Source organism: Protopterus annectens, chromosome 4.part0 (assembly GCF_019279795.1).
Source record: "Protopterus annectens isolate FY-2018-M chromosome 4.part0, PAN1.0, whole genome shotgun sequence".
NCBI lineage: Eukaryota > Metazoa > Chordata > Ceratodontiformes > Protopteridae > Protopterus > Protopterus annectens.
In genome coordinates this window covers 86,869,027-86,884,830 of record NC_056733.1, presented here as the reverse complement: position 1 = coordinate 86,884,830, position 15,804 = coordinate 86,869,027, and the positions used below count along the sequence as shown (strand labels likewise).

The 15,804-nt window shown below is 37.8% G+C and overlaps 1 protein-coding gene across 1 annotated transcript in view; it reads left to right on the top strand.

Annotated features, from left to right (window-relative positions):
* The window catches only part of TBCD (tubulin folding cofactor D), a 3,708,267-nt gene extending 3,693,260 nt beyond the window's left edge, over nt 1-15,007 (top strand). The window contains exon 39 of the mRNA XM_044068123.1: nt 14,510-15,007. Within this exon, the coding sequence (XP_043924058.1) occupies nt 14,510-14,524 (15 nt within the window). The 3' untranslated portion in view covers nt 14,525-15,007. The remainder of the gene's footprint in view (nt 1-14,509) is intronic.
* The last annotated feature ends 797 nt before the right edge of the window (nt 15,008-15,804 follow it).

The following is a 15,804-nucleotide window of genomic DNA, read 5'->3' as shown; positions in this document are numbered from 1 at the left end:
AAAATGCTTGAGAGAAAAAAAAAAACACGAGTTGAGTAGAAAATCCAGGAGTACCTTGGACTTGAACTAGAGTTTTGTGTTGGCATATGACATTGAACAGGAAGAAGACCATCAGCACTGAAATTTTGTATAAATGTGAGACTGTAATGCATCAGTCACATTTGGGAAATATGGCTTTGCAAGAAAAAGTGTCTGAGAAAGACTGAACTTTTGCTTACTGTAAATCATATACCCCATTTACTGGCATTAATATTTAGAAGGATATTAAAAGAAAAAAATAATTGGAAGTAAAGCTGTTTTTGTTGTTGTTAATATTTGTATAAAACATTTCATGATATAAATTGTATAAACTTCATGTGGTGCATGGAACACCCTGATTACACTCAATATGTCTGAATAAGATCCTAGTTCAGCACTATTCTAGTGCGAGATCCAACATTAATAGTGCTTACATGAGTACCCTAGGCACTGTTAACATTGCGTCTCCACTAAAAGCAGACACCAACCAGAAAACAGCAGTAGCAGGGCATGATGCATCTTTGTTTCAACTGTCATTTCTGCCTCCTGAAGTGTACACAGCATTTTGATAACTCAAGAACCAAATGTCCACAAACCAAAAAAATCCTGGAAGACGAGGTCCAGCCGACAAGAGTTTATTGACAATGAAAACAAACCACCATTGACCTAGGTTTCGTCCGTATGATCAGACTTCTTCAGAATACTAAAACAGTACAGCAGCCACTCTTAAATAAGCAGTACAATTTAGCAATTAATTAATTAACAATACAATAAAACACAGTTAATTAATATTTAAACTTAACCTAACAAAACTATTAAAATAATTAAAATAACCTAACCAATATTGTCTGTCAAATACTACCCTACATATCCAAGGTAAAATTAAAAAATAAAAAATATATATGTACAATATATGAAATGTGTAGCACAAATCTATAAAAATAATTTACTTAGTAAAGAAATATAAATGTATTTAAACCTACAAGATCCATATTGAATCAAGAAAAAGATAATTTAAAGACTCATATCCTACCAATGAAATTCAAAAAATCTAAAAACTTCAATAAAAATATTATTGAAGTATAAAAAAAATATATATATATTATATATATATATATATATATATATATATGTGTGTGTACATTAAAATGAAATTACATATTTAACAAAATTGTTATTGAACTCCTCTAATGTTCCTCAGCTTAAGTAAGGGCTTAACAGTGCTGTGCTCTTTGAGTCCAGGATAATTATATGCATTTAGTCTGAGCTGCCATTTTAATTCACAGATGTCCAGGTGTATATCAATAGTCCTACCTTGTTGATCTACCTTAATCTGTTGTAAAATACAAAACTTGAAACTGTGATCAGCATGATCAACCACATGCCTAGCAAGGGCATTAGTGGTTTTAAGATGTTTAACATCCAAATGATGCTCCTTAATCCTTTCCCTAAAAAACCTACAAGTTTTCCCTACATAGAAAGCGTTACAATCTTGACATAGGGCAAGATATACCACATTTTTGGTTTAACAATCAAAATGACCCATAATAGAAATACAACAGTGATTAATCACTATCCTATTACCAGTGGGAAAAATGTAAGAACAAATGGAACATCTTCCACATTTGAAATTACCTGTTGGTCTATTAATAGAAATCCCCTTTCCCCCTGAAATCCTTTCAAACATGTCTTTAAATGATAGATCCTTTCTGTATACAAAACTCGTTTTTTTTCCAAATTGGGGCACAGAATCTTTATCCATCTTAAAAATACCCCAGTTTCTGTTGATTATCTTCCCAACCTCTTCTGAGTCACCATTATAAGTAAAAATGAACATTAAAGATGACCTTGTCATAAATGGTGACCTAACAGTAGCATACCCAAAGGGGTTGTTTTGATTATTACCAGGATTAAGTATAGCTTGAAACACACCAACTTCCCTTTTTTGTTTAATTTCCTGAATTATATCCAAATACAACTTTTCAGGGTACCCTCTGTTTAAAAACTGTTAAACTGAAGGTATGAATTAGAAAAAGTGGGTTTTCTATAAATGTTGGATTTAATTAAACCACTTGCCCTATCATAGGTTAATCTAACATCCAAGTAAGTGGTCGTTTCAAAATTAATTTCATGTGTGAAACTCAAAAACCATACTGTACTATACTGTTAATATATTTAATGAAGGCGTCTAACACCACCAATTCACCTTCCCAAATGATTCATTATGGATTTTGTAGGTTTAAATACATTTATATTTCTTTACTAAGTAAATTATTTTTATAGATTTGTGCTACACATTTCATATATTGTACATATATATATATTTTTTTTTAATTTTACCTTGGATATGTAGGGTAGTATTTGACAGGCAATATTGGTTAGGTTATTTTAATTATTTTAATAGTTTTGTTAGGTTAAGTTTAAATATTAATTAACTGTGTTTTATTGAATTATTATGCTAAATTGTACTGCTTATTTAAGAGTGGTTGCTGTAGTGTTTTAGTATTCTGAAGAAGTCTGATCATACGGACGAAACCTAGGTCAATGGTGGTTTGTTTTCATTGTCAATAAACTTGTCGGCTGGACCTCGTCTTCCAGGATTTTTTTGATTTTGATAACAACTGCTTCCTTTACTCAGGAAATATGTGAGGATGTCAACCATTTCCTCACTCACATCATGTTTTTTTTTTTTTTTTTTTGAAATCTTGCTTATGATTAAACCTGTTGTACATGCAGAATATAAATCTCCATGTACTACAAAGAATTATGAGAAGTAAATTACTTGGCATCTGTGTCTTTAACACATAGTAAAGCAGTTATGATCACTGACCCACTCATTATCCTCTGTGTTATATATATTAAAACATTTTTGTGTAGTGTGTAGTCAGGGGTATTTTTAATGTGGGGAGGGGGGGTCTCTTCAGTGCCTGTTGTATGTGTTAAAGAAATTAAACAAGTACTTTTCTGATTCTAAGAAAGTTACAGTATAACACTAGAAGAAGGTCTGGGCAAAAGCATATTTAATGTTAATTTGCTGTGATCGTGGGTTGCTGGGACAGTTGTAAAAGTGCACTAATTATATTATATGTAGAATTAAGATTATTTTCTCTTATTTTAAAAGGGTGGATGTCTATATTAATGCCATTAGCTTAAACTATAAACAAGTGCAGACTTGAAAAATAAGAAAGCCATGACAAATGCCAAGCTTCTTACATTTGCAAAGATATCAGCTTGTTTTTTTTTCCCATTAGCAAATGATCAGTAGGAGTTGAGGTGGCTGCTGCTAAGGCAACAGTACATTTTATTCCAAGTGAAGTTTATAAAGATTCATTGTTGAATACTTTTACATGGAGACATATTGTCTGCAGGTACAATGAGTTAATCTTGGAAATTCTTAGTATTCTTTGCTGAGAGAAATGCAGCATTTAAAGGTACAGTGTCAAGACATTCAGAATAATATAAAGTTTGAAATTATGGGAAGTGAATAATAGGTAGCAGGCTGTCTAGCAGCCTTAATACTTTCGTGCATTTAATAGAACAGTGTACAGTTTAGTTTTATTTAAAGATAGCCAGTGCATTTTTTATTGGGGCTAAAAGTTAATGTTTTCTGAAAGCAAAAAGGCTGTGTTTCACATTTGGTAAGGGATTAGAGATAAGGAAAGAAATAGTTCAATTGATTGAAAGTTTTAACACACATCCAGTAACTATTTCAATCATCCACCTATAAAAATTAAGATAAAAATGCAGGGTAATGAAGTAAAAATGTGACAGTGGCAAGTTCCCACTTACCTGTTAAAAAGAGAGAAATTTAAGGAATTGGTAGTAGACATTATTTAATAGTTGTTAGGGAAAACATAAATAGCTTCATAAGTTATATCTAGTGAGTATGATACAATGAAAATGGATTTTAAAAATAGGGTACAAGTAAAAGAAAAAGAGGTATGGTTAAGAAGTAATATGAATTACTTAGAGGAGCTCAGAGAACAAGAAGAGGTACAAATACAGAGTGCTAAAGAGAAAATAAGGGAGTATCTCGATAATATGCTTGAGTTTAGAAAGATTGTTGTTAATCAACTATATTTTGATAACTCCAGAGCATAAAATCTTTTATCAAAAGGTGGGGCGTATTCATATTCATCAAGGATACCAACACCTCCAGGTTAGTGACACAGCATGATGCTTCAGAGATCATCCACGTGCAACTAACAACAGGCAGAACTGCAATTCAAATTGCACCTTGCTACAGATCACCCACCATGTCCCAGGACCCCCATTCCGCATTTCTGAGAACACTGAGAAACATAACAGTCCTACCAAGCACCCTGATATTGGGCGATTTCAATTACCCAAACATTAACTGGGAGAACTACTCAAGTACTAACTCCCTTGCCCAACATTTCCTAAAATTTATAAACTCAAATATCCTGGATCAACTGGTCACCACCCCCACCAGAGGTGACAACATATTGGACCTGGTCATCACCAACATAGCCGAACAGTGTTTCACACCGGAGGTCAACCTCTCGCTGGTTAGATCTGACCATAAACTAATCACTCTGGATATTCACATTCCACTCTCAACCCCGGTCAAAGAAACCACTGTGAAAAACTTTTCATAAGCAAACTTCACATTACTTAAGACCGAGGTGGAAAGTTTCAAATCCCCCATGCTAAAGGAATGCTGCCCAAGCTGCAAAATCCTTTACTAATGCACTCTACAGGCACCTACAAGAATGCATGGATTGTGCTATCCCAAGCAAAACCAAGACTCACTCCTCCAAGAAAAGGAAACCAGTGTGGTGGACCCCTGCCATAAACATGCTATACAGTAGAAGGAGGAAACTAGTACAGAAAAGAATAAAATCCCAAGAAGGGAAGACATCCCTGGTCAGCATCAGCAAGAAACTATGATCCCTCATAAAATCATCCAAGGCTAACTTCAAAAGAAAAATTACCAAGGACTCCAAAGATAACCACAAGGCATACTTTAGCTATGTCAAGAATCTTATTGGCAATTCTCAGATCTGCTCGGAGTTGATGCAGAATGGCACAAAATACACTGAACCGACCAATCTCGCCAACATCCTGGTAGACAGGTTCAGTGCAAACTTCACCCCCCTCTCACACCCAAAAGGGCCCATAAGAATGTAGTGCCCCTGAAATCACAGACATTCAGGTTAAAACAGCCCTCTCCAAAGCCAAAAACACAGCATCAATGAGACCTCACCTAAACACACTGTTCAAACTCAGCCTCTCCACAGGCTGTGTGCCCATAGAGTGGTGCACAGCGACAGTTATTCCACTAAACAAAGGTGGAGCCACTACAGACCCCGGGAACTATAAGCCTGACTAGCGTGGTCTGCAAGGCTATGGAGCACATCACTGTGGATCTCATTAACAGAGACATTGGGAATGTCCAAACACTACACCCTACTCAGTTCAGCTTTCATAAGGGCAGGTCATGCCTCCTAAACCTGGTGGACTTCTTTTTGACAGTTACCAAGGCTATAGACTAGGGAAAGGTGGTCCACACAGCCTACCTAGACCTCGCAAAGGCCTTCGACACCATTCCCCATTCTTGTATTATAGACAGGCTCACCAGCCTGAACATAAATCCCTACATCACGAGATGGGTTGCCAACTGGCTCACGGACAGAACCCACATGGTAAGAGTTGCGGGAGCTAGGTCCGACTCTAAACTGATTACAAGTGGTGTTCCCCAGGGCTCATTCCTAGGACCCCCTCCTATTCTGCATATACTTCTCAGAGGTACAGGCAAGCACAGGAGGACTATGGCTGACCAAGTCTGCAGACGACTGCAAACTAGGGGCTATAATTGTCTCTTCAGCTGACACAGACATCCTCCAAAAGGGTCTCACTGAGACAGATACCTGGTGTCAAAACTATGGCCTCAAGTTAAATGCCAAAAAGTGCATAATCATCCCCTTTGGAAAAAACAAAGTACCCACAAACTACCACATAGGTGGTAGCCCCCTAAATACGGAAGATGTAATAAGGGATCTGGGGACCCGAGTAGATAGTAATCTCTCCTTTGATAATCACATTGCCAGAGTGGTTAGAAAATCCTATGTGGCCCATCTAATCACAAAAGGGTTTGCATCCAGATAAAAAGAGGTCATTGTGCCCCTCTATGCATCACTCATCAGACCAATCATAGAGTACAATGCCCCATTTGGGATGTACCTTACAAGACACCTGCAACAGCTGGAAGAGACCACAGAAGTACCTCACCAAGAGGATCACTGGCCTCAAACAGATGCCCTATGCAGCTCGACTGAAGAAACTCCAGCTGTACTCGGTTCCATACCGCCTACTCTGAGGTGATCCCTGCCTGATATACAAGGCCATGTCCAACCCAGAATTGATGGACATGCTCCACCTAAAGAAAACCATATCCCCTCAAGCCACACACTCTAGGGATCTAAACCTCACCACAACAATAAATAGGACGTCCTGGAGGGATAGCTTCCTGTCCCAGAGACTTCCCATGCTCTGGAACAAGATTCTGTTCTACATTAGGCAGAGCTCCTCACTAACACTCTTCAAGAGAAACCTTGACGAGTGGACGGAAAACAGAAAGTTTACCCCGGAGATCACTTTAGTGGCTGTGCTGGACAGAGGCATAGGGAACTAATCTAAGGGGGTGGCGAAAGCCAACACATTCCGACTAGGCTTATAAATGCCTTTGGGCAGATAGCCTAGTACCTACCTATGAACCTATCACAGTTACTTGGGCAACAGAGTATAGAAAGGGTTGTCATCAACTTAAGGAGCCTAAGAAAGATAACCAGAGGTCCTGTTCATGTATTAAGAGATATTTCAGAAATTGTATGAAAATTTTTATCAAGCAGATAAATGTGTAAATAAAGATCACAAATATAAGTATTTGTGGAAGACTTTATTATACCAAGGTTAAAGGTAGATAAGGCTCAACAACTAACAGTTAAGATAGAAGGAGATGAGATAAAAATGGTGATGTATAATCAGTCTTCAGGAAAGTCTCCAGGAACATATGGTATTCATGTAGAAGTTTGAAAGTTAGGAAAGAAGAAAGTGATAAAGGTCTTGAAGATTTTATTTAACAGTATTTTAAAAGAAGGAGACGTGCCAACATCTTGGAAGAAAACTGTGATGGCTGTTGTGACGCCCGTGCACTGGCCCAGCAATCAAGGAGCCTCAATCCTCACCACTAACACCAGTGAGGGGTGTCCACGTTGGGAAGGATAACAAATACACAGTAAAGCACAATTTCCCTTAAGACCACACAGAGATCACAGTCACTCTGGGGCTGGTTTCTCCCTTTCTCTCCAGATTCCCAATAGCTATAGGGTGTAGATCTCAGCCTAGTGGTCAGGCTCAAGCCTCCAGCACCCTTTCTGTCCAACCAGTGCTTAGTTTCCCTGCCCAAGTAGCTGACACACACACACTTTGAGATGAGTTATATACAAACACACAGACACTCCTGGGGAAGGCTGGCACAGGTTCTCCAGCTATGCCCCCTTCTCTGCTAGGGTATAAGGTAGAAATTATTGCTTCCAACCACTAATATCAGCTACTAATAAGGCCCTTATCAAGGGGTGTCCAATTATTACTGTGCAATATTATTATCCAAATGGTAAGTGTAACCGAACAGCAAGACTTATTGGAGTGGCTTAGTACAGTATCACTATATACATGCAATAGCTTAAATTATCTCTACACAAAACAGCCACAGTTGAAAGGTTCAAACATATTTAATAATAAATAATAAAAACACAAAACAATACTTCTTACTACACAGTGCTATTCAAGAGTTCAGAGATCACATCAAAATGCTTAAAATAATACAGTAGAATAGTTCTGACATCAATACAGAAAAACAACTAGTGTAATCTTCTTATTTCCTCGCAATATCTAAGAGCAAACACAGTTCTAAAATAAACTTACATATAGAGCAAGACAGTGCTGGTGATGTTGGATGTTCTGAAGACAACTGCAAAATGCTCTTGAGTCTCTCAGTCCTTAAATTGATAGCACAATACTACTGACTCATTTCAGATTACATAATTTTTTCTCTGGTTCCCAGGCTAACAGAAACTCAGAATTTCGCAACCCTTTTGATTTTGTACCTGGTCAGGAAGCTACAGCAATAAAAGACATTATACATGCAAATTCTAGCAATTAACTCTGGTCTCAAAACAATAGCAAGAATTCCTTCATCCAGTCAACTCAGCTCCGAGTTTTGAGATCAAACAATTATACAGTGCTTGACTTATCAGCTTTCCTCCAGCAGAGTGCATTGTGGTTACATTTTTGAAGTTCAACATTTAACAAAGAAAACACGCATGTGGCTTACATTAATATTTACAAATGACAGAATTATCTACAAAATCCTATCTAGATTGGCTGGCAGCCTTCACATATCTTCACAGATGTATTACCTAAAGATGGTAACGAGCCATCAAACCCAGATTCATAGCAACCCATTTCAATTTTAAAACATGATTATAAATTATTTATGTCTGTACTAGCTAAAAGAATGGCAATGGTGTTGGCAAAATTAATAGATACGAATCAGTGTGGCTTTATGGGGGGGAGGCAAGCATTTGATATTAACAAAACAGTGATGATCTAGAGGTAAGAAGAATGTTAGAAAATACTAATGTTGTTAGTGGGTCTTGATGCAGAGAAAAGATTTGATTTAGGAATTTTGCTTGGAAGTGTTTTCCTAGGGATTTTTATATCCCAAGCAAACTCCAAAGAATTTTTCTTCAAGTAGATGGCAGATGTCGGATGTGTGATGGGAAAGAAAGTGTGTAATTTGACATATGTTTTGGGAGTGTAATGAGTTAGATTTTTAAAATTCCCTACGGAGTACTCTGTCAGAAATATTGAGTGAGCAAATGGGAGAAACTAAGGAAATGATTTTTGAGCTGGGATACAGGATCTGAATTACACAGACATAGTAATGCCTTGTTAAGTTTAATGGTGGCTGCCAAAAACGTAATTGCTAGAAAATGGAAATTGAAGTCTAAACCAACTGTATTTGAAGTTGTGAATATTGTAACAGAAATAAAAGAACCAAAAATGTGATCTTTTCAATGGGGTATGAGCAAATTACATAGGAAAAATTGGTAGTTGTGTGAGGAATAAGGTTTAAGGGAAGCAGGAGTTTAGCAATTCATGTAATGTTGAATTAATGATAATTGTATAAAAGAGTGTATGTGATGTACGTTTGTTACTGTGAACATGTTAACATGTTTTTTATATATAAATGTCTGTTTATCTATGTCTTAAGTACTAATTCAATAAACATGTTAATAAAAATAAAATGAAATTACCCAGGGCTCTAGCACCTCAGGAAGAAGAAGAATGATAATGCCTCAAAACAGCATATGTGAGGACTATAGAATAGATATGCATTGGAGCCAGGTATAGAAAAAAGCCACATAAGGAATGTTGGTGGTGGAATGCAAAAGTCATCAGAAGTAAAAAGGGGTGCAGCAAAAAGTGGGAGATAAAAAAGAAGATGGACCAGGCTAGAAAGTAATACTGGTTGGATAACAAAGAACACAGTTGCAATAGCAAAGAACAAGGCATCAGATGCACTCTTCTGAAAGGGGACTCCACAGATGATACAAAGAAATGATCGGATTACAAGACAAAGACAGAAGGATAAAGAAGAAATTCAGCTGACACCCATCATAAGTGAAGTCAGCAACAATGTACTCTGCAGTCCACAGGTCATCAAAGGCAGATGGAAGGAGCACTTCCAGCAGCTACTGAATGAAGAAAACCCTACAGAAGCTATACTTCCCCAAACAAAGCCTACTTTGAAAGAAGAGGTGGAGCTCACCCTATGAAAATTAAGAACCACACTAAGGAAAATTTATGTCAAGCAAAGCAGCAGGCTCAGATGAGGTCATAGCAGATATGATAAAGATGCTGGGTGAGATAAGGGAGAAATGCCTCTTATTGGCACTCAAAACAGTATGGATAGAAAGGCGTATCTTGATGACAGGAGTAATCATGCCACTGCCTGTGTACAAGAAGAAAGGGGACATCAACAGCTGTGGACACTACAGAAATATCAGACTTTTTCACATTGCATGAATATTCTGGAGATGATTGATAAATGAATACACAAAGTGGTAGAAAGTATGATGGGAGAGGAGCAGTTCATGTTCAGGTCAAATTGCAGCATAACTGACCAAATGTTTGCAGTGAGACAGATAGTTTAGAAGAAGCTAGAGATGATGAGTGAGTCCAACTGGCTTTCCCTGACTGGAGAAACATATGACAAGGTCCCAAGAAATTTGGCCAGTCCTTCAGTGGTTCAAAGTCCCCGAATCATTAGTAGAATCAGTGCAGGCTACATACAAGGACCCAGTGAATCAAGTAAGAACAGTGTTCGGTCTCACAGAGGACTTTCCAGTGGGAGTGGTTGAGCATCAGGGTTCTGCACTGAGCCCAATGCTGTTTATAGTGGTATTAGACTACAGTAGCAAACAAGTTGGAGGGGACAGATAAACAAAGTTGCTGTATGCAGACAAAGTCCCATTACAGGCAGACTCTGAACAAGAACTTCATCAAAGGATAGGGGAATGGAATGCAAAACTGAAGGTACAGGGGATGAAACCGAGTACAAGTAAGACAGTTGTAATGGCAGCAAATGGGAGAAATCAGAAGAAATTGCAAATTGAGATAAACTGGAAAATAGTGGAAAATGTTAATAGCTTCTGGTATCTGGGATGGGTAATTGAGGAGAAGGGAAATCTGAAAGACGAGGTCAAAGCTATAATCAGAAGGGCTACAACCAATTGACTCAGAGTATCAGGGGTAGTGTGTGACAGAAGGAATGCCAAAGAAGCTTAGAAGTAAGGTGTGCAAAACAGTGGTGCAGCTAGTACTACTGTATAGTGTAGAAACCTGGGCTATTAAGGCAGAGCAGTTGAGGAAGCTAGAGGTGATGGAGATGAAATGCCTGAGACTTAGGGTAGAATGCACACTGTGGGACAGATGAAAAATGTGGGCATCAGAACAGAAGCCAGAGTAGCTCCTATTGCAGAGGAGGTCTAAGAAAACAGATTCTTATGGTTCAGGCACAGGTGTAGAAAAGCAGAAGACAATCTGGTGGAAATTATTTAGGACAGACAGGAAAAATGTAAGATGAAAGAGGGGCATTTAGCAAAGAGGTGGGTGGATTATGTGAGAGAAAACCTTCAACTGTCAGGCATGAGTATCGAAGAAGTTAAGAGAGTGGTATTAAATAGTGGGAGATAGTGACAGTTGACATGACACCCTGACCCCATGTAGAAAATGGGAGTTGATGGTTTTCTAGGTAGGCAGTCTTGGATGTAGGTTCTTCTGCAAGGTCTTTTGGGACAGAAGCACTGTCCAGAGCTCCAATTAATTGATGTGCAGCTCTTCTTTAAGGGGACCATACTCAGTGCAGGATGTATTAATGCCACCTTAACACCCCTCGTAAATAGGTCATTGGCCTAGTGGGACTAAGGTCAGCAAAGGTAAGTAAATAATGTGGGAGTTTAGATGGGCTCCCAACTCTCAAGTGAAGCATCTTTCATTAGTAACTGAGATGCATTCAGCTGCAACAAAGGAAAGCACAGTAGAAATCAGCCAAGTCTTGATGCTGTACCTTGAAGGAGGTTGGTAAAAATTTAAAGGTTAGGGACTAGGATGTAAAGTGGTGAAGTAAGAAGAAACTGGATGTCACAGAGGCTTATCTGTTAGGAACTGCCAAGAGAAAAAAGTATTAATTAAGAGTGCCACAGGATTTCATGCTGAGACAATGCTTTTCAGTATGCTAGTGTTTGATATCCTCTAGGTTTGACAGCAAGATTAACTAACCTGTGGATAATATGAGGACTAGTGCAGTAGCCACACTTCAAAGGGATGGTCCTTGAGAGGCCTATACTGGCTCGCAGGGTTGTTAAATATATGGCAGCTAGGATTTAATGTGTAAAGAAGTGTAAGGTTTTATAGTGTAGCGACAAACATCATGGAAGACGTCCACTTCTATTGGGTGATACTGAACAGAACAGAGAAGAAAATGGGTTTGGGCATAAGAGTTACCTTTAAGCTGAATTATGGTGTGCAGTATGAAAGGAGAACAATGAAAGCCAGTAGGATGTTGAGGAGCATACATAGCATAGGTGAGTGGACCCCAGAAATGCTGATCCTTCCATAGTACATGGCACTGGAAAGGCTACCCCTGTAAACCACCCTGAAGATGGGAGTGGAGGGGATGGTCTTATAAGGAGACAATTAATTGTAGATACTTTTTACACTAGTAGTAGAAGTAAAATGAGAAAAACAGTTTGGATACATTGTATTGAGTATATTGCTGTATTTGGTAGGAGTGAAGATATCTAGCAGCTGAATGGTTTAGAGAAGACTCAAGGAAACTGTGTTTTTCAAAGAGGGTGGTAGAGCCCTGAATTATTATTCCAGAGGTATTGATAGCGCAGGCCATCAGAAAGTTCAAATATGACTAGCACAAAGCAAGCAAAAGATGGTGGCTGCAGCACTATGGACTTGATGGACCATAAGTCTTCACTCAGCTTCTTTGTAAGGTACTCTTTATAGGTGTAGGCACTTGTGCTAGATCTGTGGAGGTAAGCAATGTACTAGGAGTATTGTGGTGCTGCTTATAAAACTGGCATGTTCATGTTAATATTAAAAAAGAGAAAATAATGTCAACTTTTGTACCACATTTACGTACTGTGCACTGGGACATTCACTCTGACTGATAATTTTATGCGTGTATACACATGCACAGATATAACTTACTAAGTATTTTCTCACATTTCTGTTCTGCAAGAATGAAAGTGCCTGTTGCTGTAGTAAGGGTGCAGTTCAAAGGTGTTCACCATATGCAGAGGAATAGCTGACTCAACCAACACTCTCGGAAGAGCAAAAAAAAAAAACAGCTTTTGCAAAACTGCATTATGCCAATTGGCCAACAGACAGTACCCAATCCATCCACTTCTTGTATTGGTCAGATACATGCCCCCTCCCTCCTGCTGCAGATCTTCAATGGAAAAGCAAAAAAAAAGTCTGTGATCAGGTGCCTGGAGTACAAAAGCCAATCAGGTTCTGCTTCTGCTCCCTGACCCTGACCCTCTTTCCTCACATTGTATTTAAAAAAAAAAAAAAAAGAAAACAAAAGGAATTTTTTTTTACTTAAACTGTAGCAAACTGCTTACTACAATAAAGCAAGCAGTTGTTAGTCAGTTTTAGGTAGTGGTCAGATTTTACTAAAAAAAAAATTTTACTTTTGAACTGTAACAAACTCCTTGCTGCAATTTATACCACACAGGGAGTGCTACAGCCCCCACATTTGGCTTTTAAAAGATGGTGTTGCACTAAAGAGCATTTGGGAATTGGAATGAATGATTGCATGGCCGATCACGCTCCCTAAACCTTTGCACCCAGGGTAGTTGCACCTTTTGCCCTCCCCTAGCTACACTACTGACTGCACCCGAACTTGTATACACAAACTGCAGTATCTTAACTTTTATAGTCTGGAATGAGGAAGGCAGTGAGGGAATGTAACAGAAACCTGTATGTACTTCACTTTTAAGTGAGACATGTGGCTGACTTGGAGGAGAGAGGAGGATTTATTATTTCACCTAAAGGGTGGTGGACAACCTCTCAACATGAAAAATAGATACAAAGGCCCTCGAGACTGACAAAAACGATGGAAACAAATATAAGCACATTATCAAAGAGGTATTGCAAAATAATACCATATAAGGTCATTTATTTTTCTCTTTATAAAAAGGGGAATACCAGATGTGTGTCCTCTTGATTTAAATTATAGGTAGCACTGGAATTTTGTTCATGTAGTTTGTTTTTTTCTGTGCTAGATAGCTTCAAAAATTGAGAGGAATCCAGAAAATTGTTTAGAGGGGTTACACAAGCCTAAATATAGGGACATACTTAAAAAAATAGGCACATAATATGCAGGGATAAATCAGGCCTGAAATGAGTATGTACTTCCAAATAGGGACAGTTGAGAGGTCTGGATAGAAGTCAATCGCTGGAACAGCCTGTGTGAAGTACTACTGTCAAAAACAGTTAAAAGAATTAATGAGTGCATGAGTCACAGTTAAATGGAAGTTTCATTTATTATGAAAATTATTCAAACCTGGATTCACTGAAAGGGAGGAATTTACCTTTCCTTAAGGACTAGCAACCATGAAGTTTAATTTATTAAGTAAGTGGATATATTGAACTTTGTTCCCCTTTCATGACGAACATGACCTTGAACTCTCTTTCAAATTCAGTCTTAAGAGAATTGAGGTTAGTTCCTACGAAAAGTGTGATAGAAAAGTATCATCTAAGCAACCTACAATCTAGTATTAGGATGTGTGTTTAGCATTAGCATCTGTTTCTAAGTAGTTCAATTGTGTCAGTATTTTGTAGCACTAATCTTTCTTCTGTTTTTTTTTCTCCCTTGTCTCACCAGGCTGCACGACAATAAAATACATGTTTAACAAATGGCTGGAATGCTGCTGTTCATCATCTGTTACTGAACGTGTGATGATAATCCTTTGCTATATTCTCCATATTAATATAGTATCTGCAGTTTCATCAGCTCAGAACATTTTAAACCACAGGCATCTGAAAATACAAGTAAAATTTATCTTAAATTGACTGAAAACTAATTATGAGATTAAACAAGGAATTTAACTGTGGCTTATTTTGGAGATTTACATACATTATTGCATATGGACTATAACGGAAAAAATAACAGATCCAGAAAATGAGTAAACATGTAGGACAGACGTATGACAGCTCTGCCGGTGTTGTTGGAGAGATCTGGTAACTAGAAAAGTTGTTGGACACAGGTATTTGGTCTGTAGACTGCTAGCAATTTCAGGTAATCAGTTGAAAAAGCTGCTTTCCGAGTTTGGATTTAAACCATAGTTGTATGACTGAACAATAAAGTGTTGCACATGGAGAACTGCGGTGTTTTTCTTGATGGTAATACTATGCCTGTAAATTCCAAAAAATGTTAAGAAACATTTCTTTCATGTGTGTACTTATTGAAGAAGATACTGATGATGTCCTAAGCCATATGTAAACATTCTGCAAACCACAGGGTGGCAGACTTGTACTTAGCCCTGTATTTAATATTGTACTGCAGAGACAGCTGTACAGTGATTGCAGGATTCTGTGGATTGTCCTAAAAGCATTGCATTTCGTTCCTTTCTCACCTCTAATCCTTACATGTCTTCGGAGTATGGACTGAATTACTGTGTATATTTCTGAATTAGCTTGACCATCAGAAAAGAAGGGAAGGATGGTACTTAACCCTTAAAATTGAAATTTGTGGTAAAGGCCAATTTGTGATGGAAATAATAGTGTCTTGACCTTAAATTGCTTATATAATATGTTCTTTGCTAGTATGACTGTTTTGTTTTGCACAGATGCACTTCAGTTTTCCCTGTTTAGAAAACCACATCTTAGTTCGAGTTCTGTATTTCTTCAGATGCTTGATTTTCCTCAGTAAAGGAAAAGATATGATTCTGTCAATCTGTCAGCTGACAGTTTTCTTTCTGATTCATAAACTGGTTAATTAGAAAATAAATGTAGGCCTAAGAGTTTGCCTTTTAAGACTCAGCATCCACCGTCTCACAAATTTTTATATTGTTAGGTGCCATTTTCTTCCTTTTTTCTTTCTTTCTTTCTTATTAATCCAGGCTAGGTATTTCTAATTATTGAGATTAGTTCATATTTTGTGTCACTTATTTTCTTTGT